Raw genomic sequence first — 25,146 nt, 5'->3', positions numbered from 1 at the left:
AATCTCACAAAAGTTTTTTTGGTATGTTATTATGCTACACGATTGAATGAATAAATAAGGTTTAAATCTTCCTTGTTATCAGACTTACAGCTCCTCACGGGTCTTTCTATCAAACCTAGAGACGACGCAAAGTCGATTAAGGCTTGTCTGCAGATGAATATTGGGGAAGATTGAGGAATAAATCGATAATAGTGTATCTAATAACTAGTATTTTATATAATAATTTTTCTTTTTTTTATACATTTTTGGGCCCTAAAAAAGAGATGAGCCTGAGTCATTGGACTCATTTGCTTCTTAATAGGCACGGCCCTGCCCACTCAACACGTTAAATATAACTAGAAATTGGAGGACGGGTCGGCCAAATAGACGGATTGAATTGATAATTTCTAACTCACACAAATGACGCTTTTTCTGGGTTGCGGACTTGCCCGATGTCCTTTTTGACAAGTCTAATTTCAAGATAACAAATCATTTATATTAACAATCATTACATTAGAGTACGCTTGAAAAGTTGTGTTAATTTTTATTTCCATTGAATTTCTTATTCAATGCGAAAAATAAACGACCTATATAATTACGGAAAATTTATTATTTATGTAAGACAAAACTCCTATAAAACTATCCCATGACTTAATTTTGTTAGACTGATCATCCTCTATATATCTAACCCAACCTATGAAAAAAATATTATTTTTATATTGAAAATATTTCTTTTCATTCCAGATATGGACCATATAAACCCATTTCTCGGATATAAATATGTGAGACTATCTCACGTCAAAAATATTAATAATTTATATGTAGTCCATAAACATCGATTAATTATTCGTAAAAAAAATATACAACCAGTTACTATTTTTATATATGAATCCATAATCTTCGGTTAATTATTCGTAAAAGAATAATGCTCACAGTTATATATATGCTGAAAAATGATACTGATACAACTCACACTATTTCTTATTTTTAGAAACTAAAAAATTTATAAATGTGATTTACATATTTTTATATTTGGATTTGTGTTATTGGTCAATTTATAATTTTATTAATTATCATTTTTTTTGTAAATTTTATTAACGATGATGACATCGTCAGGACATTATGACTTATCATCGAAAATTCTAATGATAGTAACAAAAATTGTCGACATGTCTCAATACTCTGTTGAGAAGAAACTAAAATTGAAAAAAAAAAACATATTAATAGAATATGGCTGTGAATTAATCGATTACATAACAAAAAAATGTAAATTGTCATGCCCCAGGGACGGGGTTGGTCGACATCGGCGTTGCTCTCAAATTTACATTCGAAAACAACAAGCCTCAGAAGGACAAAATTCAGAAACCAGTCTTTTATTCATAATACTGAATAAATCATTGTATGATACAAACTAAATAACTAAAGTTTTACTGTGGAAATGTAAAACCAAACATAACAATGTCTTAACAGATGTAAAAACATAAATTTGAACTGTGAGAACCCGAATTTCCAACAGCTATCATTTTTGCAGCAGCTAGCAATATTAAGTAGCAACGGAAAATTCCAGCAGAAGCTAACAATTCCAGCAGCAGCTAATGTTTTAGAAGAAGGTATTTTCCAGTAGACAAAATCCAGCAGACAGAATCCAGCAGCAGAAGAGTTCAGTAGCGCGAGCTTCCAGCAGACAGTTACTGATTCAGCTTATGACTTGTAACTAAAGCAATTAAAAAGTTATAAAGGCTGTTAATGTCATATTATGACCATTAATGGGGAGACTAACAGTCAGAAAATTTCCTATAAATAACACCCTCAGATATCTGAAATGGTGTTACACACACTACAACAAAAACGGCTTTCCGCAGCGCGCATATAAGCTTTCCGCAGCGCGCATTGCACGCTGCAAAGTTCCAAGCCGTTAAAAGTTCAGGATTATCCGCGGCGTGCATTGCACGCTGTTGATACTATTATCAACGGCGTGCATATGTACGCTGTTCATACAACTTTCCGCAACGTGCATGGGTAAGCCATTAATAGTCATAAAAAAACAAAATTCTAGCGACGGTTTTCGCTAAACCCGTCGCAAATCAGCGACGGTTCCGAAATTAAACACCGTCGCTACTATAGCGACGGTCTTCAAATAATGTGACGGTTAAAACGTTCGCGACGGTTCCAAAAGCCGTCGCTAAATTTTGCGTAAATTTAAAAAAAAATTACTTTTATAATTTATTATATTTTAATAAAAAATTCAATTAAAAAATTAACCAAAAATTGAAATAAAAACAAATATCTAAGTCGAAATTAAAATCATATAACAAGAGAAAAATTTTAAGTGTTAAGTGATGTCGAAGACAATGGAACGGAGATCGGGTTTAAATAGATAATTTGCGCTTTGTTGCGACGGTTTGTATGTAAATTGTCGCCGATGTGTGTCTATTAGCGACGGTTATCTATTAACCGTCGCCGATTGACATCGGCGACGGTTGTAGTTAGCCGTCGCTAAATGTGGCCTGGAAGCAATTCATTTTCCACTGCATCGGCGACGGTTTACGATAACCGTCGCTAAACGTTCAATTTTTCCGCAGCATCGGCGACGGTTTTAGATAACCGTCGCTAAATGTGGCCTTAAATCGAAATTCGAACTCATTTTTGGCAGCGTGCTAATAATATGCACGCCGTAAATATTACTATTAACGTCGTGCGATTAATGTACATCGTTAATGTCTGAATACGATTTATTTTTAACAGCATACATAAACTTGCACGTCGTTAATAATATTATTAACGGCGTGCGTTTATTGTGTGCTGTCGTTTATATAATTTATTAACAGCACACAAAAAGGCATGCTGCAAATATCACTATCCGCAGCGTGCGTTTAATGCACGCCGTCCATAGTAATAACCGCAGCGTGCTTTTAATGCACGCTGTTAATAGTATCAAGTTACTATCCGCAGCGGGCTTTATATGCACGCCGTCGATAGTACTATCCGCAGCGTTCGTTTAATGCACGCCGTTAATAGTATCAAGTGCAACACTATTAACGGCGCACAGGTGGGTGCACGCCGTGAAAAGTAGTATTCGCAGCGTGCTTTTAATACACGCTGTTGATGACGTGCTGCGGAAAGTCGTTTTTCTTGTAGTGACAAATCTTGAGTTATCACTTGAAAATTTGAGTTAACAGAGTGCTTATTTTAGAGCAGTAGAATTCAGTAGCAAGACAAGCAGATTCCAGACTTTAACAACCGAAACTTCTAGCAAATTACAGTAAATGAGCTTATGTATAAATATCTTGGAATCAGTTTGATAATTCCTGGTTTAAGTATTTTTGATCTCTGATTTTTGAAGCACTGAAACTTAATGAACTAATGGTACGAATATATATTCTGAACACTACTGATTACTGGCCTCACCCTTAGAGAAGAGAACATATAGAGGACTGATATCAGTTTAGCCATGAAATTCACGAACGTGCTCAGTGCTTATTTGCTAAATTTCTAATTTCTGACTACTGAATACTGATTACTGATTTCTGTTCTGAAAATAAGAATTTCTTTGTATTATTCGTATTACTGTTTCTGTTTAAAAATATTTTTGAACACTGGGAGTTGTTCCCGCCCCCGCTTACTGAGTGGCAACCATATTACTCACCCACCAAACCTATGTCAGATAAGAACGAGGAAGAATTGCTAGAAGATGAAGATCAGACTCAATTCTGGGGCTGGTGAAGAAGAATGTTATTTTTCAGTTTTAGTTTATGTTTTCCGCTGCATCTGTTAAGACGTTATTCTGATAGGTTTTATATTTCCGCTGTAAAACTTTATTATTTGACTTTGTATTAGACAATGAATATTCAGTATTATGAATAAAAGACTGGTTTTTGAATCGTGTACTTCTGAGACTTGTTGTTTTCGAATGTAAATTTGATAGCAACGCCGGTGTCGACCAACCATGACCCGGAAGCGTGACACGAACTGAGAAGTAACAACCTTCTTCACCAGCCCTAGAACTGATTCTGCTCTTTTTCTTCTAACATTTTTTCCTCGTTCTTATCTGAGATTAGTTTGGTGGATGAGTGATATAATTGTCACCCAATAACTGGAGCGTGAATAACTTCAGTTTTCAAAAATCACTTTTAATAGAAAAAATAATACAAATAATATACATAAAATATTACTTTTAGAACACGAATCAATATTCATGAATATCAGGTTTCAGAACAGAAATCAGAACTTAAAATCTAGCAAGCAAGCACTGAGCACGTTTGTGAATTTCATGATGATAGTAATCAGTAATCATGAATCAGGAATATTTCAGAATATATTTTTCTACCATTAGTTCACCAGATTTCAGTGCTTCAAAATCAAATATTTGAAATCAAAAATACATATACTTTGCTTCAAAACTGGAATTATCAAACCGATTTCAAGATATTTAGTACAAGTTACTTTCAGTATGCCTCATGACATGATATTTTATCCCATGCACATTTTACTTCAGTATTTAATCGTTACCTACGATATTTTCATGCTGAGTCTTTAGGCTCACTAGACTTGATTGTTGTAGGTACTGATGAGGCCAGGGCCGAGGGCGGGGACCAGTGAGCCAGCTTGGGTCGGCAGTAGTGGCACCCGAGGACCTCAGTCCAGCATTTGTTATTTTATTCCGCAAACAATTTTATCAGTCGTTGGATATTTTTAAATTGTCATTTTTGGCAAACTTTATTTTCTTCCGCTGCTATATTTTAAACATTGAACTTGAGTTATCAGTTGATTTTTATGAATGAGGCATTCCATTTATTTTTAAAAAGAAAATTTTTAATTTTCCGCAAATTTTCAAGCAAGGAGTTTTAGATTATAGTAATTTTCTAGGAGTTTCGGTTGAAGTCTGAAATCCACTTGTTCTCGCTACTGGATTTTACTGCTCGAAAATGCACTTTCTTAGCTCAAATTTCAAGTGATAACTCAAGATTTATGTAACACCATTTCAAATATTTGAGGGTGCTATTTATAGGCAAAATTCTAACTGTTAACCTCCAAATTAATGGTCATAATCTGTCATGATGCGCCATTAATAGTCTTTATTCCATGTTAAATACTTCAGTTACAAGTCATAAGCAGAATCAGTAGCTGTCTGCTGGAATCTCGCACTACTGAACTCTTCTGCCGTTGGATTTTATCTGTTGGAAAAAATACCAGCTTCTGAAATATTAGTTACTGCTGAAATTGCTAGCTTTTGATGAAAATTTCAGCTGCGGCTGAATATTGCTAGCTGCTGAAATTTCAAGTTCTCACATAAACGATCACATGGTTCATTTTTTTTTTCATCTTCTAGATAACATTAATATATTATTATAACATATAATGATGATTTCTGCAGTAAACAGTAGGAAATGTTTTATACTATTTCTTCTTTCTGTGTTTCCCGTTCTTTCTTTTTCTTTTCTTTTTTTTCTTACCTACTTCTCTCAGTATTCGTGCTCATATTCATTTATATTCAACATCTTATCGTACAAACCACTGTCCGGTTCTCAGAAAGAGAGAATGGAAAAGCTACAAAAATACTGAGGAGAACGTCGGTACAAAGGACCTGACTCGAACCCTAGCCCGTACCAACTGAATCTCATGTAAGGTATTAAGAATCCCTCTTCCACAAACAGCATATCTTTCCGTTTCAGGAACTGAAAATATACTGTATGTAATTAATTATGTTCGTATTTTCTTGGAAATAAGGTTTTTGTAGATCACTTTAATGTGTGAAAACTGGTAATGGTTCTTGATTTTACTGCTTTCCAAACGTAGATCTCTAATTTTTCTTGCTTATTTCAAGTGGGTTTCTACTCTCTTGGCTTTTTCAGATGAAATATTGTAGCAGTTAATAGATCAGGGTTTTCTCAAGGAAGAATTTCTAGTGTTTTGTTGTTAAAATCTAGGGTAATCTGTAAGAAAAAATAGAGCTGAGAAATTGAATTTCATCTGTTCAGATTTTGGGATTTCTCTTCCTTGGATCTAATTCTTGAACTAGATAGAATAAATATTTTGGAGAAAAAAAAGGTAAAAGGTGCAATATATTATTTATATCTCTTTTCTATTACCCCCGATGTAACGGAGGAGAGCTTGTTGGTGCATTCGAGAGTAATTTGTTTGTTTGTTTGTTGAAGTTATTAGGAGAGAGAAACAAGAAAGAGCTTAGTTTATTGTGTTCAAATCTTTAGCGTCATTATTTCTTGGAATTAGAGAAATTTGTTGAAGAAAAAGGAGATGGCGAATAGATGGTGGGCAGGAAATGTGGCGATGCATCAAGGTCACTCTCTTCACCTAGTAAACACCGCAGAGGATGAAAATGCAGCTCTGAATGCATCAAATAGTAGTGGAAGCAACCCTAACCAAAACCCTGATGATGGAGAAAACGAGGAAGATTTAAACCCTTCTGGGGATCTTGAAATCTCGGAACCATCCTCCAGCTCGGGACGCCGGCCGAGGGGAAGGCCTCCCGGTTCGAAGAATAAGCAAAAACCACCAATTGTTATCTCTAAAGAAAGCCCAAATGCCCTCCGTAGCCATGTCTTGGAAGTGAGCAGCGGTAGTGATGTTTCGGAGAGTATTGCGACCTTCGCGCAGCGGCGCCATTGCGGTGTTTCAGTTTTGAGTGGTAGTGGGATTGTTACAAATGTGACGATACGCCAGCCTTCTGCTCCAGCTGGAGTGATCACCCTCCAGGGAAGATTCGAGATACTCTCGTTGTCTGGAGCGTTTTTACCGGCTCCTTCGCCACCCAATGCTAGTGGGCTGACGGTATACTTGTCTGGTGGTCAGGGGCAGGTGGTTGGGGGCACGGTTGTAGGTGCCTTGATGGCATCGGGCCCGGTGATGATTATTGCAGCAACTTTTACAAATGCGACTTATGAGAGGTTGCCAATGGAAGATGAGGCCGCCGGAGAAGGAATGGAGATGTCGTCAGGAGCGAATACCGGGGCACTTGGTGGTTCGGGATCTACCCCTCATGGTTTGGCAACGAATCCTCCGGCGTCATCCATGCCTCTCTATAACCTACCCCAAAATTTACTTCCCAACGGACCGGATGTCTTTTGGGCTCCCCCACCACGCCCTCCGCCTTATTGAGTCGTGTAATTTGAATGTATGCAAGCCTCGTCCAGAGCATAGGATCATGAAGCAAGGTTAGGATTCATTGTGTACTCCTTGTAAATGAATTCTATCACTAGGTCTTTAATTTCTCCTTTTGCCATGTATTGTCTCTTAATTGTGAACCCATGAAAATGCACAACGAATAAGGTGACATCTCTGAATTTCTTAACTATTCGATTTAACCTATCTTTTATCATTATGTTTTTCTAAAATTTTAAGGTTCCCTCTCTGTACTTCTCTATAAATGGTGATTTGATGATATTAATTAGTATAGTAATTAGAAAACACACACTCACACACACTATATTTTTACATTGATTAGTGGTTTAATACTGTGTAATTAGCTTGAGAATAGAAGCATTAATCTGTATTCTCTCTTAATCTGTCATTTCAGGGTTCAAATTGGTTGGAAAAGTGGCCCATTAATTAACTTTTGATTTTGTTTGGTATCAAATCAATATGGCTTGTGTGGATATTTTTTTATTCTCGCAACTTGAGTGGAAATGACCCATTTTAGCTCTAATTCTAAGCATCGATTTGATCATCGTAATCCTTGCGATTATGCCTTCAAGAGCACAATGGCAATTATGGACTTGCGTATGGCGTATAGTTGGAAAATTGCATTTTTGGTTCGGAATATTTGGCTATTTGTGATTTCGGCCTTCAACGTCGTTAAATTAAAGGTTTAGTACGTAATATTTTTTGTGTGTGGCAATTTTAGTCATTTCTCACGGCTTCAACACTCCTTATTAAAATATCTAAAATTGTAAAAAAAATTCGAAAGATACAATGTTAATATTGAAATGTGATAACATAAAATATAGAAACCATTCATAATCGGAACCAAGATCACAATTCTTGGACTTAATTTAATGTGAAATTTTGGGGTGAAACTCATATTCTTGAAAAGATTTTTCTACCTAAGGTCAGGAAAGAAATTAGTCACATTTATTGGTAATCATCGGTAATTTTGGGGTCAGTTATTCTATTTTAATTCCATGAGCTTAGATATCCGAAGTCCTAAAATATAATTTGATCTTTTCTCATATGTCGATTTTTATTTTTTATTTACTTATTTTTTTACAATTTCGTTTAGCTTGTTAATTCTTATCTTTTTTGTGCATGAGTAGTAGGTTGGTTCATCATGAGACTCAACTCATGCTCATGCACAACTACTCGTAATGAGCCGTAGGTTGGTCCAGCATGAGCCATAGCACATGTCAATACACCATCACTCATAGAATATTTCAGCCCATGGAAAGTGATTTTTTTCACCTCCGTCAACACTTCATGAACCCAAGATTTCCAAACTTAAGTACCTAGATTCTTAAAATGTTGGTGCCGATTTGGCTATTATGGATGACGGTGCATGGACATGAGTTACGACTCTGGTTGGACCAATCTACGACCCATGACCATCAGTTGTGTATGATCATAAACTGAGTATCATGTTAGTACAATCTACTGCCCATGATCTTTACATTTATTTATATTGACATTTGAGAATAGGGGAGGCTTTTTTCTAGCTATTTTTTTTCTAGCTCTTTTTAAATAAACAGACCACCAAATACCACCGGTTTGATTCTTTTAGTTTCTCTAGTAGTATTGTATAAGAAGGAAAATACGGCAAATTTATTGGGTGTTTAACCCTTTATATAGTGTGAAATAGGTCTTCCAGGTGATTCTGTCACTGTTCTGTCTTGATTGACGCGACAATTTTTTTTTTCAAATCAAATAATATTTTATTTTTCAAGAACTATTACACCCACTGCCTATATATACTCTAAATATGTACAGTAGTCTGTATTTTTTAAAATAAAATCGAGTTTATTGCAAATCAAATATTTTTTTTTTGCTCAGGAAAAATAAAATTTTAACGAGTTAAAAGAATAAAATTTAAAATTACATAAATTAGTGAACTAAAAACCCAAATGAAATATTTATTTGTAAAGGTGGGGGTACACACACACAAATATATAGTCTAAGTTCAATTAAAATAATTAATTTGGTCTAAAATTATCACTCAACCAATGTGTGGGTCTTGGTTGAGTGATAATTTTAGACCAAATTAATTATTTTAATTGGACTTAGACTAATATACACCAATGCTTCATTGACACGTAGTATTCAGTTTCATTCGATTTTGATTCAAACGATTTTTAGTACTGATACATCTAAAAATAGTAGTCAACAATACACATCCGGAAATGAAAGTTTTTTTTTTTCTTTTTTGAAAAAATCGGTAAATCAAAATTGTACGTAAGATCCCCAGCTTGAGCATAGAAGAAAAAACAAATCAACAAGGACGATGTGGCCTCGAGTTTGACCGATCTACTCAAACTCAGCTAACCTGACAAAAAATCGAATTTAAAAGTTATTTTCAGAAATCCAAAGACTATATAATCAAATCAAGGTTAAGCCTGCATTTGGATTAATGACTTATTTGAAATGATGAGTTTTTTTTTAAATATTTTGTTATATTAAGCAGTGTATAGTGAAAATAATATCGAGATTAATAACTTTGTGGGATATTCTCGTACGTCAAAATGTTGATGTTGTGTCGCTTGATTTGGTTGATTTGATAGATTCTAAAAAATATTTGCAGCTACACAGGGGCGGTTGAAGAATAAGTATTTATTTTTCTATTATTTTCTCTTTGACTTTGTATTGAGACTTGAAGCTTTAGCCGGAAAGAAGACAAGATCAGGACGTCGATCTTAACATGTAGTATTGTCTCTATTGAGGATCAGATCAACAGAAGAAAAATAGTACGACTGATATCTAAAGGAAATGAGACATCAACAGCAGATTGACATGCACTTCCTAGGACTCATGAGCCTAACAACCTGACTCTTTAGAATTAAAGTATGTGTACTTTCCGCTGCTTTTTGTATAAGGAAATAAAGTTATGTCTTGACTTACGACCAAGGGCAGAGCTAGGTTAGGGGCTAGGTTGTGCTCTAGGCCCACATAATGTTTTAAAAATAAGAGGTATGTTTTAATTTAAATATTTGTTGATTAGCCCCGATCAATTTTCTCTCTCTTATTCACTCTCTGCACTCCTTGTGACTAGGGGTGGGCACAGGTCGGGTTTTTCGGGTTTCGGGATAGTTCGGATCGGGTACTCGATTTTTTCGGATAGCATTTTCATTACTTGAATCCGATCCGATTCTGGACAATACCCGCCTAAAATGTTCGGGTTTTTATTTTTATTATTATTATTTTTTAGAAAATAACATTTTATCATTTTGTGCCTATCAAATAATACGTGACGAGAAAATAGGATTATCAAAATAATATTGTCTCTTGAATGTCTACAAAAGTTAATCACAAAAAAATCGAGCATAAACTATAATTTAGATGCATATATAAGAAATTAACAAGTCTAATTTCGAAATCCAACTTAGGTCTTCACCGAAAAAATCAGAATCAACTTCTTGTTTGACTTTCAAAATATCATCTGGAATGTTTCATCACATGCATAAAGATGTAAATTTATTAACAAAAAATGAACATCATAAAACAAAGATAAAGTATATCAATAATTTATGTTTTTCATCAATGTAGGAAATAAAATCCATAAAATAAATAATAATTAAACTTCCAACTTTGAATTGATTACATTTTTTTCATATTTATCGTTGAATTAATCATGATAATCAAACATCAATAATAGATGTATCACCACCCAATTTTGTCAACTCTGCAAAAAAAGAAAGAAAATAAAATGTTAGTACTTCGAAATGTTGAGATATATCTAAAATATATAAAATTAAATTAAAATATCTTTGTCAATCTTTTCAATATATCTAAGTAGATTGTAAACAAACGTACACAGCCCATATGTTTTTTTTTTTTTTTTGCAAAATGGGTTTCCAATTTATTAAAGTGGACCGGTCCAATTATAAACTCATATGTTTTTTTTATTATTTATTTTTAAAAACATTCGGGGTATCCGATTGGATAATTCAGGTAGCAATTTTATACCCGAACACGACCCGACAAAAATATAATCGGGTTCGGGTACCCGATTTTACCCGAAAATTGCACCCGATTGGGTTCGGGTCGGGTGGAACCCGAAAAACTCGATTTGATTGCCCACCCCTACTTGTGGCATCTCCATTCTTCTCCCTCAAGCCATCACAATTTTCGTTACTTGAAATGGCCGTAATTTCACCGTCAGTCGTCGATTTTCAAAATCGATTTTAGATTCAGAAAGCCCGCGATGTAAACTTTCTTTTGATACCAAATTTTCGAAATTTCTTTTCCGTCTTGAAATCGACCGTCGCCCATCGGTCGTCATTTGCACCGGAAATCGTGAGAAAATTTTAATATTAGACTAACTACAGCTTGTTCTTGTTGTTCTAAGTTAGATTTCGAATTTTAATAGTAATTTCAGATTTTAGTGTTTCGAAATTTGGGTGTATTTTGGTTCTTCTGAATTCCAATAATTGATATATTTAAATTGATGATTTTAGGCACTATATTTGAGCCGATTGGAGGTATTGATAATTTTTTGGAATTTATTTGGGCATTATTTCGAATTTTTAGATTTTATATTGTGGGTTTTCAAATTTTATGTTGATTATTTTTTATTTGGATGTATAGATCCTATAGAAAATATAAATGCAAATTTATGAAATTTTGTAGGAATTTCTGAAAAATTCAAAATTATGTAAATGAGATTTTCGAACTTACAAGCCTATAAAAATTTTATATTTAAATGTATTATGTCTTAGGATTGTCAAATGTTAACTTCGGGAATTGTTTTGGAATAATTATAATTTTTCGAGTTTATTGGATTAAAGTAACAATTCTTTAGTGTCGGTAATGTTGATCTGATATAGTTAGCCATAATAAGTTAAATTAAGAAAAATCGAAGATCACAACTTCAGTAGCGTTTTAGCTACATGTTTTTGAGGGTATTAAATATTAAATACCCTTGTTCTATGTTTTCATGAGGTCAGTGTTTACATGTTTTTATTTTAAATTTTTTAGTTAATTATTTATTTTATTAAATACAGTATGGGATGAAGCCAATCCCATGTAATTTTGAATCGTGGCTCTGCCGCCCTGCTTACAACTATATCTTCTGACACAGTGATAAATGTTTGATAGTAACATATCTATTATTTGCATTCGCTTGATAAGGATGCTCTATTTCGACTCGATCTCAGCCAAAGCCAAGCAGAATATTTTGAGATGGGATACTTTTCAAATTTAACACAATGTTGGCAGACTTTTGGTTTATTGAACTCGAACTTTGTAATTGGTTTCTCGCCCATGATAGATTTCAATGTGAAGATACTTTAGTAGTGGGATTTCTTGAGCTTTGAACACACTGAGGATTTAATATATACCAAATCGTCAAATCCACACTAAACAATAAATGTGATATACAATCTCACTTTCGGATCCAAGACACCATGCATATGGAACATGATCATATTATAAATTTTCTTTGATAAAAATATCAGAAGTGTACATGTAAAGTTGCCTGATATTGATCTAACCATCTAGTTGATAAATTAAAATCGTTTAATCATTCAGCTTATTTTTCATTTTATTTTTTTTTCTTGTCGGGGTGTTAAGACATGATAGCAATATTCGACGTCATGTTAACAACGAAACATGCATGACACATTAGTCTCAACAGAAAAAGGACAAATATTTGATCAACTAAGGATATCAAAGTCAGAATTAGACCAACTGATACGTACCGATTTTATAATTTTTTCCATTTTTTTTACTCTGCTAGTATTTATCCTAGATATTGAAATTACTACAAGTTTGAACTAATTAACGCCATCACAGTTCTTGCAGTGATCTCAACATCAGGAAGTACACGAAGAGTACTGGTGAAATTAGCTAGGTGAGTTTCATCTTGGATCATCTTCCATTAATGGCACTGAATTCTTCAGCCATGGTGAGGTGTAAATAGTAATCTTGGTTCAGTTCTTCCACAAGACTTTCTAAGATACTCGAATCTAAGTATGCTTGAGAATTCTCATCCTCGATTCCAGGCTTCTGCCACGTCCCCGCATGGCTGCAGAAAACTTGGTTCATAGATTCATGCCCCCAGTGCGAAATCGGCAAACTCTGCAGGCTACCACGGTCGTCTATGACCTCACACCCGATAGATGGCTGTGTAACGAAGTACGGGTGATCGGTCTCATGAGGTGCTGCGATTCTAGCCATGTCGACTCCGAGATTAGCCATTTGATTTCCGAGCATTTCTATCTCCTCTTTTATGCTAGCCACCTGCACCATAACTCCACCAACCATTATAGTGAAATGGGTTGAACACAAGATTTTCCTAGAGTTACGTTAACAGAAGAAATTAACCTGTTGCTGTAGAGCAAATATATGCGCTACACAACCGTAAATCGGGTCATGCATACGTGCAAGGGCCTCGTAAGATATGGTAATGGCCGCATCACTTCTACTGTGCACCGGGAGATGCAACAATAGCTTTGAGACGTTACTTGCTCCAAAAACCTTGTGAACAGCTGAGAAGTGCGTCGCTGCTTGCTCGTAACAGAAGTATGGCGCGAAGACGCAGTCGCTGGTGCACCGTCTTCTCAAGAACTTGCAAGCGCCACACGATGAGCCGAGTCCCGTCATTTTTGCCTTTTAGTTATCTATATTTTTGATGTTCTTGGTGATCTTAGTTTTACCACAAGTCTATATGTTTGTGTAAGCTTGGGGGAATTAGGATCTAAGATTTATATAATTGTGCTAAAAAGAGTTGGATGTGCCTTTCATTAGGTTCAAGGGACATTCCTACTTTATGTCAAAAGTGAAATTCTTTTAGGTCTCCTTTGTGGGCAGCAATTTCATTCACAAATTGAGTAACCTTTCCTTCTTTGTGGTCTACTTAATAGTTCACCTTAGTACACTTATTTCTAGATAAATGGAAACACATATCATTAAATTAACATTCAGATAGTAGGATACTGAAAATATAATTTCATATTAAAGATACACCGAAAAAATCCATATAGCTTTATTTATAATGAGTAGGTATCTTGTGAGACGGTCTCACGATTCTTTATCTGTGAGACTGGTCAATCCCTACCAATATTTACAATAAAAAGTAATACTCTTAGCATAAAAAGTAATATTTTTTCATTGATAACCCAAATAAGAGATCTGTCTCACAAAATACGGCAAAAACTTGTGTGAGACGGTCTCACGAATCTTTATCTGTGAGACGGGTCAACCCTACCGATATTCACAATAAAAAGTAATACTCTTAGCATAAAAAGTAATACTTTTTCATTGATGACCCAAATAAGATATCTGTCTCACAAAATACGACTCGTGAGACCGTCTCATACAAGTTTTTGCCATTTATAATAATATTATAAGTGTTGAGTAATTTTCTCTAAAAAAAAATTTGAAAATTATGTTAAAATTAAGATTTTCAGGGGATGAATTTTTATACTAGTTTTTTATATAAAAAAATTTGGTCAGGTTAAAATTATAAGAATTTTTTGGGCATTTTATTATAATAATAAATAGTAGTAAAATAATATCGTACACATATACTATATCTGCTGATCGAAAAGGAAAGAAAGGAATGGTGCTTTTCTCACTATTTTTTTTTTACATAGAATTCCACCAGTGGAAATCTCGCACAAACAAGCTGTTACTTCATTGTGAGCCCAAGCGAAAAATTTGCAGATTATATGGAAGTGGTTCGCAATTGGAGTAATTTACAATCAATAGCGTTACGCATAATATATATGAGAACTTTGTAATTTCGGGGAGATTTTGCACAAACTTTTGTGTAGGTTGACATGTTTTGGGTTTTGCTCGTCTAAGTCGTCAAAACTTGGTCTTTATATCCTAAGCTTGTTTATTTTTTTTGTTTGCTTCTAGCTAGTCCTTCTTAGGTGAACTCGGCAATGTTATGTATAACATCACTTTGATGAAAAAAAATAAAAACAATTTATTTTATTAAGACTAAACTTTGACGGCTTACAAAAATGCCAGACATACAAACAAACTTTGACGGTTTACATGACTAAATTTTTTTATTAAGACTAAACTTTGACGGCTTACAAAAATGCCAGACATACAAACAAACTTTCAGCACTAGCTTTTCAATTTGTTTTTCTAATTTTAGGTTATCCATGCACAATATTTTTTGGTATTAATAAATAATTTTGTCAAAAGTTTAGAAATCATGTTAAAATATGAACTTCAAACACGAATGTTTTTTATTTTTTTTTACATAATTAATTACAATAAGTATTTAAATAGGATTTTTTGTTATTTTCCAATATATGACATTCAATAAAAATCTTTTTTATTTTCTTGATTCATAACAATCATATCACCAAAATTCTTTTCCTAAACCCTTAATTTATTATTATTGAAAAATCCCTTAATTATTACAACAATATAGTATATAAATATAATATAGATTTCCATGTCCAATCAACATTTGAATAGGTGGCTCAAAAAATGAGAATAATGCTGATTAGCAAGTAGCCTATATTAATGTTTTTTGGAATAGGTGAGTAGCCAAAGTACAATAGTGTGCTTGTCTCTTTATTTCTCAATAATGACTACTCATAATGCCTTTTACATATTATAATTATGGTTATAATTTTAGTTTCATAATGCCTTTTACATATTATAATTATAATTTGGCCCTTTTCATTGTTAATATTTCATTCTTTGCACCAATTGGATGTGATGAAAGTGAATTTACTTTTGTGCTTACCCATTCTACTCAATTAGCTCAACATAATGTCTTTTTTTAAAAGTTCCAAGTACTTGTGTTATCTCTCTCTAATTTGTATAAAAAGTTGTTTGAAATTTTTGTGTAAATTTGAGTTTTCGATATAATTTCTTACTATTAGATTAAGTGAAAAGATATATATCTGATTTCGCAATTATACTCGTAGTGTCGGCTAGAGAAGAAATTTTAAAAACTATAAACCCTATAGGTTGTCGCCACAAATTCCACCCCCAAAAATCATATTTTGACTACGCTTCAACTATATCAACGGTACTTGAACCGTTCTTCATAGACAAACTTGGGCTAGTGGAGGAAGACCTCCTAAGGGATACGAGACATAGGGCTAAAGAGAGAGCCAAAAAGGATCTTTCGTGTATAATCCTGCATGCCTCGATTATCCAAATTGTTGGGTGTAGTAATTGTCATTGCTTGGTAAAGCGATCGAACCGTGGTGCTTGAGCTATGTGGTTTAAAAGATTTGAGTTGCACTATCACCACCAGCTATAACTTTTGGTAAAGCGGCAAGCGCTCAGTCCTACACAAAGATTTACTATTAATTGTAAATTAAAATCGTGGTATCGTTGCAACTTAAATCTTATCAATGAAATTATATCATAAACGTGGAGTGTCGATGGAGATATTTACATATTGGAACTTGCAGCACATGATGTTAGATATTAAAAAAAAGTAAAATAAAAAATCAAATGGCTGCTGAATTTGTTATTCATTCTTTACGCAAAGCACTTGCATCATTGTCTTGGCTGTTTGCCACTATTTTTCTTGGTTGATAATATGCATGGTCCTATTTTTCTTCTCAAGTACTGAGCCAAAAATGGTATCCAACTTCTCTGTTGGAGCCCAAGAAGGAAGAAGATTATCAGCCAAAAAAGATGATTATTAGCGTTTTCGACGTATCAGGCTATCAGCGATAACCGCGACTACTTGATTTAAATACATATATAGTTTGCATGTGTATTTGTGTATATATGTATCTAGGTACATTTTATATATCAAGGCAAGGAGAACAAATTTGAAGAAAACATGTTGAAGTGGTTAAAACTGTTGAATGATTTTTGTGCTTCAAGTCTCTAGAAATAGCAAATTGAAGAGACAATTGGAGACAAAATGCCATTTCTGTTGACATGAGATTCGAACTTTCCGTCTTTTCAATGCCTAAAGAAAATGGTGGGGAGGAGCCATTCTACTGCTTTTCGACATAGAGATTAAGTAGTCCAATTCCATTATTATTATTATTTATTAAATATTTTTTATTTTTTAGTGTTAGGCTTGCTAACTTATTCAGCTAAGACTAGTGAGAACTAACTTGTCTTTATTTTTACACATGAGAATGTTATTTTTTATTTTGTCACGAGTGCATTTGGAAAGGGAAGATCGATCTTACACCAGCCGTGGTGTACGTGGTTCTTTGGGACTAAATTGCGGGTGTTGGTTAACTTGTCTAAATATAAAGGAATTCCTACAGCCTAGGCCAGCCCCGACTTGCATCCGCCACTGGTTTGGAACACATATTCTTACCAATTAGTTCAAGCTGATTGATTCATCGCTAGAGTATCCCATTTCCGATTGCAAACTCTTATATATGCTTATAAAACATACAACTATATTTGTCTCGAGTTCATACAAAATACATAGAAATTTTAACAAATTGAAAAATAAAAATCAAAAAAACCACTTACAACAATAATCTAAGTATATATGCACGAGTAATTTAATGTAATGGAGCTTGGGTTTATTTGATCTTAATTAGGAGTACTCTCCCCTTAATATGTGTATTTTTAATACTAAAGTATGCATTTAATTATTGTCCTTCAAATGCGACATATATAGATTAAGTGGACTCAGATCAGTCGACTATGATACATATGAAATAACATTCTCTATATGTTTTAATACAACATTTTCAATTAATTCTCTAAATTCAAAATAAAAATATGCAGGGGTCCCCGGATGATTAATTGAAATATACTGTATTAAAGTATAAGGGGATGTTACGTTACTTCAAATATAGCGTAGATCGACTCAATTGTGTCCGAGTGTTGCACGCAGGAGCGTAGGTCAATGTGGGAAAAGCTGGGCATAAGCCCGGCAGATAATTTTTACATTTTAGGCTTAGGTATACATGTCTAAAGCCCAATTCACAAAAACAAAAAAGAATGGATTTGATTTTAAAGTCCAATTAATGTTTAAAGCCCAATTTAAATGGGTAATTAAATGTGTAGATTTAAAGTCCAACGCCCAATTCAAAGGGTTATTAGGTGTAGACCGTAAACCAGTATTGAGAAGAAAAAAACCAGCCGTTCTTCCTTTAACTTCTTCTTTTTTCTATGATATGAAGTTCAAATTAATATTTAAACATATTCTGCCCACAAGAAAAAATATTTCTGGCACTTGTTGCACATGAGTTATTCGAATTTCGATAAAACTTTGTTTAAGCTCGTTTGCTGAGGCTCGTTAAGATAAACGGACTAAGCTCAAGTTTTACAATATTCGATTCGTTTGCTCGTGAACAATTTGTAGGTTAATTAGTCAGCTCTTAGATGAAATAACAAATATCTACCTATTGGACTAAAATTTCAAGTGACACAAAATTTTGTTTATATGATACAAATTATTACTAACATGTCCAAGACACGCTAGTTCTCCTTGAAAAAAATAAAGAAAGTAAAAGTGTTGGGGCACAATAATTATCTTTTATAAGAGAACGAACTATTTGAGTTGCATTGTTACTATTGTATATACATTTTGGTAAAACGAAAAATACATATACATACAAGTGATATAAGAGTCAATGTTGATAGGATCGATTAGGGGGGTAATCGTTGAGCTAAAATAGCTCGGTTCTTGAAATATTGAACACCGATGAATTAAATCGAGTTTGGTGTTCAAACCAAGCGGAAAATACTCGAAATAATCCTTCGTAGAAACCGAATAAATATTTTGTAAACCATTTAAAATATATGCACGTTGAATGAGTTAAAATATTCAGTTGAAGCATTTTATCAAACACTTGGTGTACAATATTTTGGTATTTGAAGAACACATAAAATGCTTCAACAATGCTTCTTTAAAACTATGAAATGATAAGTAAATGCAATAAAGAAATAGACACGAATTTGTTTATGGATGTTCGGAGATTTCAAATACTCCTACGTCACCCTTCTTCCCCTTGGGAAGGATCCACTAGAAGACTTTGATTCATACAACTCTTTGTACAAACCCGATCCGGAAGGGCAGCACCCAACTAGAACTCCTAGCACTCAAGATTGTAGGCAGCACCTCACAATCAGCATATTGTTTAATGTCTCATATGCAAATACTACATACACAAGTTTTACGTCTTTTTGCAAGACTCACTCAACTAAACTTGTAAACTCAACTCTCTCATATATGTGTGAGTGATTGTGTGTGTGTGAGGAATTTATCTTTTACAGTGCACATCTCAAATGTATCCACACAGAAGGGCTTGTGTTCTCAACTAGCTGATTTCTTCATGCTAACTGTCCATGCTTTGAATCCCCTTCCAAAGCTATTGTTTGATCTTCAATATGTTGTATTTATAAGCCCCAACATTGATATATACGTTAGACACAAGAATATGACCGTTTGGAAAGTTTCTGTGCTGTTTCGGGAATTGCAACGGTCAAATTCAGCAATTTTCTCGACTGGTCAACTCTGGTCAACTGGTCAACTCTAGTCAACTCAACTGATCGTTCAGTTCAACTGGTCAGCAGCTGGTTCAGTTCAGCAGGTCAGCAGCTGGTTCAGTTCAGCAGGTCTGGTTCAGTTGAGTTTCAACTGGTTTGCTGAAATCAGCCTAACTGATTTCAGTTGGTGCAGAATCAAGTAGTTTCATCATCATTTATAAGCATCGTAAGCTTCGATTCAGACTTTGACTTATAAGAATGATTTGTAGATCTTTGTCTTATCTTTCCAACGCATACTGAATCGCTTCGTTTCGATAACCGAGCTGAGAGATATGACCAAAATACCACAGCTGCTCAAAGCCAACTGATTGCTGTTTTCGTGCAATCAGTTCGTCACTTCAGCGATCAGTGAGCCCTTGATAACATCCGATTTTGCCCAACTGACGTGAAATATGATTTGTTCCAAATTGAGTTTTCTAATCACTCCAATTCGCGGATTGTCATTTGGATCATCCAGTTGAGCGATATCTTCAAAACACCGAAGCTTGCCAGAAATTTAGTTTGTGCAAAATTCAGTTTCAGCTTGCTTCTTGTGTTTGTAACTTCACACTTGAGTAAATATGTTAGAAACACAATAACAAGTTTTGTTAACATCAAAATCAAGATTGCGAACTTGAAAAGTTCCAACAAATGTTATGAGTTCGATTTTCATAGATTGTCATTATGAATATAAAAATTGAGACGAGATTATCGGGGGTGCAGTGCAATGATTTCTCTTGCTAACATCGATCAAACTGTACCTATAAATTTTGATAAACGACAAACATTTTGTCCTACAAAAATCAAATACAACTAATTGGATTTAAATTAAACTTAGAAGATTTACATGATCAAAAGTAAAAAAAAATGTAAACTTATAGGATGAAACATTAATTTTCTCTAAATAGTACTTATTCACTAAAAATAACAGAAAATTCATTGTGTTTTTAAGAGCAGAGATGATGTCTATTTAATATGACAAAAACTTGTATGAGACGGTCTCACGGGTCGTATTTGTGAGACGAATCTCTTATTTGGGTCACCCATGAAAAAGTATTACTTTTTATGCTAAGAGTATCACTTTTAATTGTGAATATGGGTAGGGTTGACCCGTCTTACGGATTATGACCCGTGAGACGGTCTCACATGAGACTCACTCATTTAATAGTTGTAAAATAGTAGGTATAGATATATACTGTAAATTTTGTTGGTATAGATATAATTATATTTCATATTCTCATATCGTATTGAAATTTCTGTAATTTAGGCGTAATCCGGGCCATGGAGGACACATTCTATAATCGGAAGACAAAACGATGGTTTTCAAGATTCTATGCCATAGAAAAAAAGGATAAAGCCTACAATGTCCCGATGTAATGCCAAGAAAACAATGTGACAAGTGAAATTACTAAATTTTGATTGGATAAGAGTAGACCAAAAATAATAACCTCAAATTTTCAAAAACTTGTGAATCTATGAAGATTATTCTAACAAAAAGGAAAAAAAAATTTCCTTCCATTCTTTGTTTGCCACGTGGCTTGTGGGCCAATCTCTATTGTATGGCCAATGGGAAAACAATGCCTAATCCTCAAGATTTTAATTTGTGTCCACAATTCAAAGTTTTCCCATACTATAAGTTATCCCACGCGACTTCCCTTATCTCTTCAGAGTGGCTCTCACTGCTCTTGAATTGGAATACAAACTCCACAATCTTATATCACATCCACTTCGATCACTTACAGCAATGGTTGCCGCAGTCCCGACCATTGGATCCGTTAACCGGGCGCCGGTATTCTAATTTCTTCGAGGGGTTTAGTTTGTGTCCTGTATAGATATAATGTGATATGGGATTTTGTTAAAGTAGTCTAAGTTTTGAATCAAAATGGAAACTAATCTAAACAAACTTCAAGCACTTTCTTGACTTTACTAGTATGATCAATTACATCAAGAGTATAATAAGATCAAGTTGAATATTGCAGGTGAGTTTGAATGGATCTGGGGCTGGAGCTGCAGTCCCCAGCTCATCCTTCTTTGGAAGTAGCTTAAAGAAGGTGAATTTGGCATTCTTCCCAAAGAGTTCGCGTTCAAGTTTCAAGATCGTGGCGGAGGACAGATGGAAGGGACTAGGTGAAGATATTTCCGATGATCAACAAGATATTACTAGAGGAAAGGGTTTGGTTGATGCTCTCTTTCAAGCTCCTTCCGGAATGGGAACACACGACGCCGTCCTTAGCTCGTACGAGTACCTCAGCCAGGGACTTAAAACGTAATACTGCTATATTCTCACTTTCGGTTTTATGTATAATTGTTTCATATATTAGTGAAAATTAGCATGAACAATTATTAATAGTGTTAATCGTTACTACCAGATATAACTTTGACAACATAGAGTCCGGATATTACATTTCTCCGTCTTTCATGGACAAGGTTGTGGTTCACATCACCAAGAACTTCATGACATTGCCTAACATCAAGGTGATCTCATATGCAAGTCATCTTAATTATATAAGGTTTTTATTAGTTAATATATCATTTTTATAAGATCGTTCTTCGATAAATTAAGATAGAAGGTTAAAAGGTACCCTTTTATGTATGCTTATTCAGAGAATAATACTTGATTCGAGGTTGTTAATGTTCGACAGGTTCCTCTTATTTTGGGTGTTTGGGGAGGCAAAGGGCAAGGAAAATCATTCCAATGCGAGCTTGTCTTCGCCAAGATGGGAATCAAGTATGTTGCATATAAATTGTTGTTGGTTGGTTTATGATCTCAATATCTGATAAAAATGATAAGAAAATCAACCTGACCGATACGTGTATGAACAGCCCTATCATGATGAGTGCCGGAGAGCTCGAAAGCGGGAACGCCGGAGAGCCCGCGAAGCTGATTAGGCAACGGTACCGTGAAGCAGCCGACTTCATCAGGAAGGGAAAGATGTGCTGCCTCTTCATCAACGATCTCGACGCCGGCGCGGGGCGTATGGGCGGGACGACTCAGTACACCGTCAACAACCAGATGGTGAACGCTACACTCATGAACATCGCCGATAACCCCACCAACGTGCAGCTCCCCGGCATGTATAACAAAGAAGTGAACCCCCGTGTGCCTATCATCTGCACGGGTAACGACTTCTCCACATTGTATGCTCCCCTCATTCGTGACGGGCGTATGGAGAAGTTCTACTGGGCTCCCACACGTGAAGACCGTATCGGCGTTTGCACCGGCATTTTCCGTACCGACAACGTCCCGTTGGAAGCCATCGTAACCCTAGTCGACACCTTCCCAGGCCAATCCATCGGTATGCTAGCTACCTTCATATCCTTCAATCTTGTTCAAAACCACTATACATATTTATTTATTTGCAACTAAAAAATTAGATAAACTGCAGATTTCTTTGGCGCTTTGAGGGCAAGAGTGTATGACGACGAAGTAAGGAAGTGGGTTTCAACTGTCGGAGTCGATCTGGTGGGACGGAAACTAGTTAACTCGAGGGAAGGACCGCCGAAATTCGAGCAGCCGGAGATGACACTAGAGAAGCTGATGGAGTATGGATACATGCTTGTGAAGGAGCAGGAGAATGTGAAGAGGGTGCAATTGGCTGAAACATACTTGAAAGATGCTGCCCTTGGGGATGCTAACAAGGATGCCATTGACAGTGGAGCTTTCTTCAAGTGATCAGCTTTCCATGTACGAATTAATTGATTAAATCCACCTTAATTTCATAAATATTATAAGATGAAACATTTAATTTTATTTTGTTTATTTTATTTCAGGTTATGATATAAATATGCAGCAAAGTGAGTGAATGTTCCTGTGCCTAAAGTTTGTAGAAACTGATCACCATAACGCAACTAGTTAATTTTGGTGCTTTTGGTTTCACTTGGATTGTTATCCTGTAATTGTGTGATAATATCATGCACTTCTGCCTTTGTTCATATATTTATTCTGTTAATCATTTTTTTATATTTTCTTTTTTGCTTCAAAGATTTTCATTTTCGAATCCGATGATATCTTTGTTGCTTTTAAATATATATTCGAAAATAACAAGTCTGCTGTCTACACACTTAAACCATTATATTATTCATAACAAAATATGTTCTTATATATTAATTGGGGTGACTGGTCTAAGAGACTGTAACACCCTAAATCCTAGCCAATTAAATTTCGTAAATATATGTATATAAGAATATAACTAATTAATGGGCTTACAAAATAAACAACAATTAGTTGTTGGCCCATTATATTGCATAACGTATACACACATATATTTATAAATAAATAAGAAAACAAAAAGAGAAAGAGAATCCTACCCAAAGAAAAATCTCATCAGCGACGTTACAAAAAAAAAGGCTTCTTCACCCAACAAATTGACTGACTCCTACTGCCTAGGTTGTGCGCACTTCTAATTCAAGATTTTGTTACTACCCAAGATTCTTGATTTAGTATTCACATTTAAGCTAAAGATCTCAGAATAGAAATGCTGCCACGTAGACAAGTGAGGAGGAACGACGATGTATCAGACGATGCCAACAACAATAATCAGAATGGAAATCATGAGGGGCGAGGTAGAGCAAGAGTTGCAAGAGGCAAAGCCGTGGGATTTCGAATGAGAGCAACAATTTCTGATTTTCTGAAATTAGACCCACCAAAATTCTATGGAAATGAAGAGGGTAGTCAGGCTGATAGCTGGATGCGTCGCATGGAACAGAGTTTGGAGGCTTATGGATGCGATGATAGGAGCAAAGTACGTCTTGCAGTTTACTTATTGAAAGATGATGCATATGACTGGTGGGAAAGTGTCAAGGCTCTTCTGGAAGAAACCAAGGTGTGATTACCTGGGGGGACTTTAAGAAGGCATTTTTGGAAGAATATTTTCCTAAAGCAGACAGATATTCAAAAGTTACAGAGTTCTTTGAATTAAAACAGGGGACCATGACTGTGGTCGAATATGCTAAGAAGTTCAGTACCTTGATCCGATATGCTCCTTGGGTTGCAAGAAACATGCAAAAAAAGATGCACCTTCTTGATATGAGTAGTACATATCAAATCTTTTAAGTCATCTTCAACTGTACAGTCCATTACATTGAACAGTCTCAGAATCCTTCTTATTCCGGTGTGGGTTCGTTTCATTCATGTTCCCTCCACCTAGAAGCCTGCCAGGAGCCGCTCATTGTCCGTGCAACCTCATGGCACCGGCGATCACCCCCTGCCCTCTTCGGCCTCGGGACTCACATGCCCACCAGCTTCCGCTTGGTTCGTCCCCGAACCACATCGTACTAAGAGAGGTCGGCTCTGATACCAACTGTAACGTCCAGATTCGACGACTGTCCTCACTGTATCAAGAGGGGTCTTTCCAGCGTACTTATGTCCTCACTCACACGCACCCTAGGAAACTTCCCAGGAGGTCACCCATCCCAAAATTGCCCCAAGTCAAGCACGCTTAACTTTAGATTTCTTATGTAATGAGCTACCGAAAATAAGATGCACCTTCTTCGATCGACATATCTCTTTTGTCTGTCTTGAGCTGCTATCAATCTTTTCTTTATCAATTGAACTTTTTCGATCATTGGTTG

General features: G+C 35.1%; 3 protein-coding genes across 6 annotated transcripts; 2 read left to right on the top strand and 1 right to left on the bottom strand.

The window, feature by feature from the left end:
- The first annotated feature begins 5,407 nt into the window (after positions 1 to 5,407).
- Positions 5,408 to 7,315, top strand: LOC140824515 (AT-hook motif nuclear-localized protein 15-like). Of its 4 annotated transcripts, none has more exons than XM_073186116.1 (2): positions 5,408 to 5,600; positions 6,211 to 7,315. In XM_073186116.1, the coding sequence occupies exon 2, from the start codon at positions 6,235 to 6,237 to the stop codon at positions 7,093 to 7,095; it is 861 nt and encodes a 286-aa protein (XP_073042217.1). In that variant the 5' UTR covers positions 5,408 to 5,600; positions 6,211 to 6,234; the 3' UTR covers positions 7,096 to 7,315. The 4 variants fall into 4 exon arrangements, with proteins under 4 accessions (XP_073042217.1, XP_073042212.1, XP_073042204.1 ...); XM_073186111.1 differs by having other exon boundaries at positions 6,135 to 7,315; XM_073186103.1 differs by having other exon boundaries at positions 5,408 to 5,605.
- A 5,585-nt stretch (positions 7,316 to 12,900) lies between these two features.
- Positions 12,901 to 13,787, bottom strand: LOC140810706 (LOB domain-containing protein 33-like). The gene is made up of 2 exons (XM_073168590.1): positions 13,465 to 13,787; positions 12,901 to 13,380 (listed from the first exon to the last, which is right to left on the bottom strand). Exons 1-2 carry the CDS (start codon positions 13,741 to 13,743, stop codon positions 13,009 to 13,011), a joined length of 651 nt encoding a protein of 216 aa, XP_073024691.1. The 5' UTR covers positions 13,744 to 13,787; the 3' UTR covers positions 12,901 to 13,008.
- Positions 13,788 to 21,207: 7,420 nt separating this feature from the next.
- On the top strand, positions 21,208 to 23,510 carry LOC140824506 (ribulose bisphosphate carboxylase/oxygenase activase 2, chloroplastic-like). Its single transcript, XM_073186087.1, has 7 exons — positions 21,208 to 21,364; positions 21,555 to 21,841; positions 21,945 to 22,050; positions 22,218 to 22,303; positions 22,399 to 22,871; positions 22,962 to 23,260; positions 23,347 to 23,510. Exons 1-6 carry the CDS (start codon positions 21,320 to 21,322, stop codon positions 23,246 to 23,248), a joined length of 1,284 nt encoding a protein of 427 aa, XP_073042188.1. The 5' UTR covers positions 21,208 to 21,319; the 3' UTR covers positions 23,249 to 23,260; positions 23,347 to 23,510.
- Positions 23,511 to 25,146: the final 1,636 nt, after the last annotated feature.

The sequence above is a fragment of the Primulina eburnea genome, chromosome 1 (genome assembly GCF_022965805.1).
Source record: "Primulina eburnea isolate SZY01 chromosome 1, ASM2296580v1, whole genome shotgun sequence".
In the NCBI taxonomy this organism is placed as follows: Eukaryota; Viridiplantae; Streptophyta; class Magnoliopsida; order Lamiales; family Gesneriaceae; genus Primulina; species Primulina eburnea.
The sequence above is the reverse complement of the archived record's forward strand: the minus strand, read 5'-3'. Positions and strand labels throughout refer to the sequence as shown.

Coding starts and splice junctions, on each gene's coding strand:
- LOC140824506 (XM_073186087.1), top strand. CDS start 21,320: ATGGTTGCCGCAGTCCCGACCATTGGATCCGTTAACCGGGCGCCG. Junction 21,842..21,944: donor CTCAGCCAGGGACTTAAAAC/GTAATACTGCTA, acceptor CGTTACTACCAG/ATATAACTTTGACAACATAG. Junction 22,304..22,398: donor TTCGCCAAGATGGGAATCAA/GTATGTTGCATA, acceptor GTGTATGAACAG/CCCTATCATGATGAGTGCCG.
- LOC140810706 (XM_073168590.1), bottom strand. CDS start 13,743: ATGACGGGACTCGGCTCATCGTGTGGCGCTTGCAAGTTCTTGAGAAGA. Junction 13,381..13,464: donor TATTTGCTCTACAGCAACAG/GTTAATTTCTTC, acceptor GTTATGGTGCAG/GTGGCTAGCATAAAAGAGGA.
- LOC140824515 (XM_073186116.1), top strand. CDS start 6,235: ATGGCGAATAGATGGTGGGCAGGAAATGTGGCGATGCATCAAGGTCAC.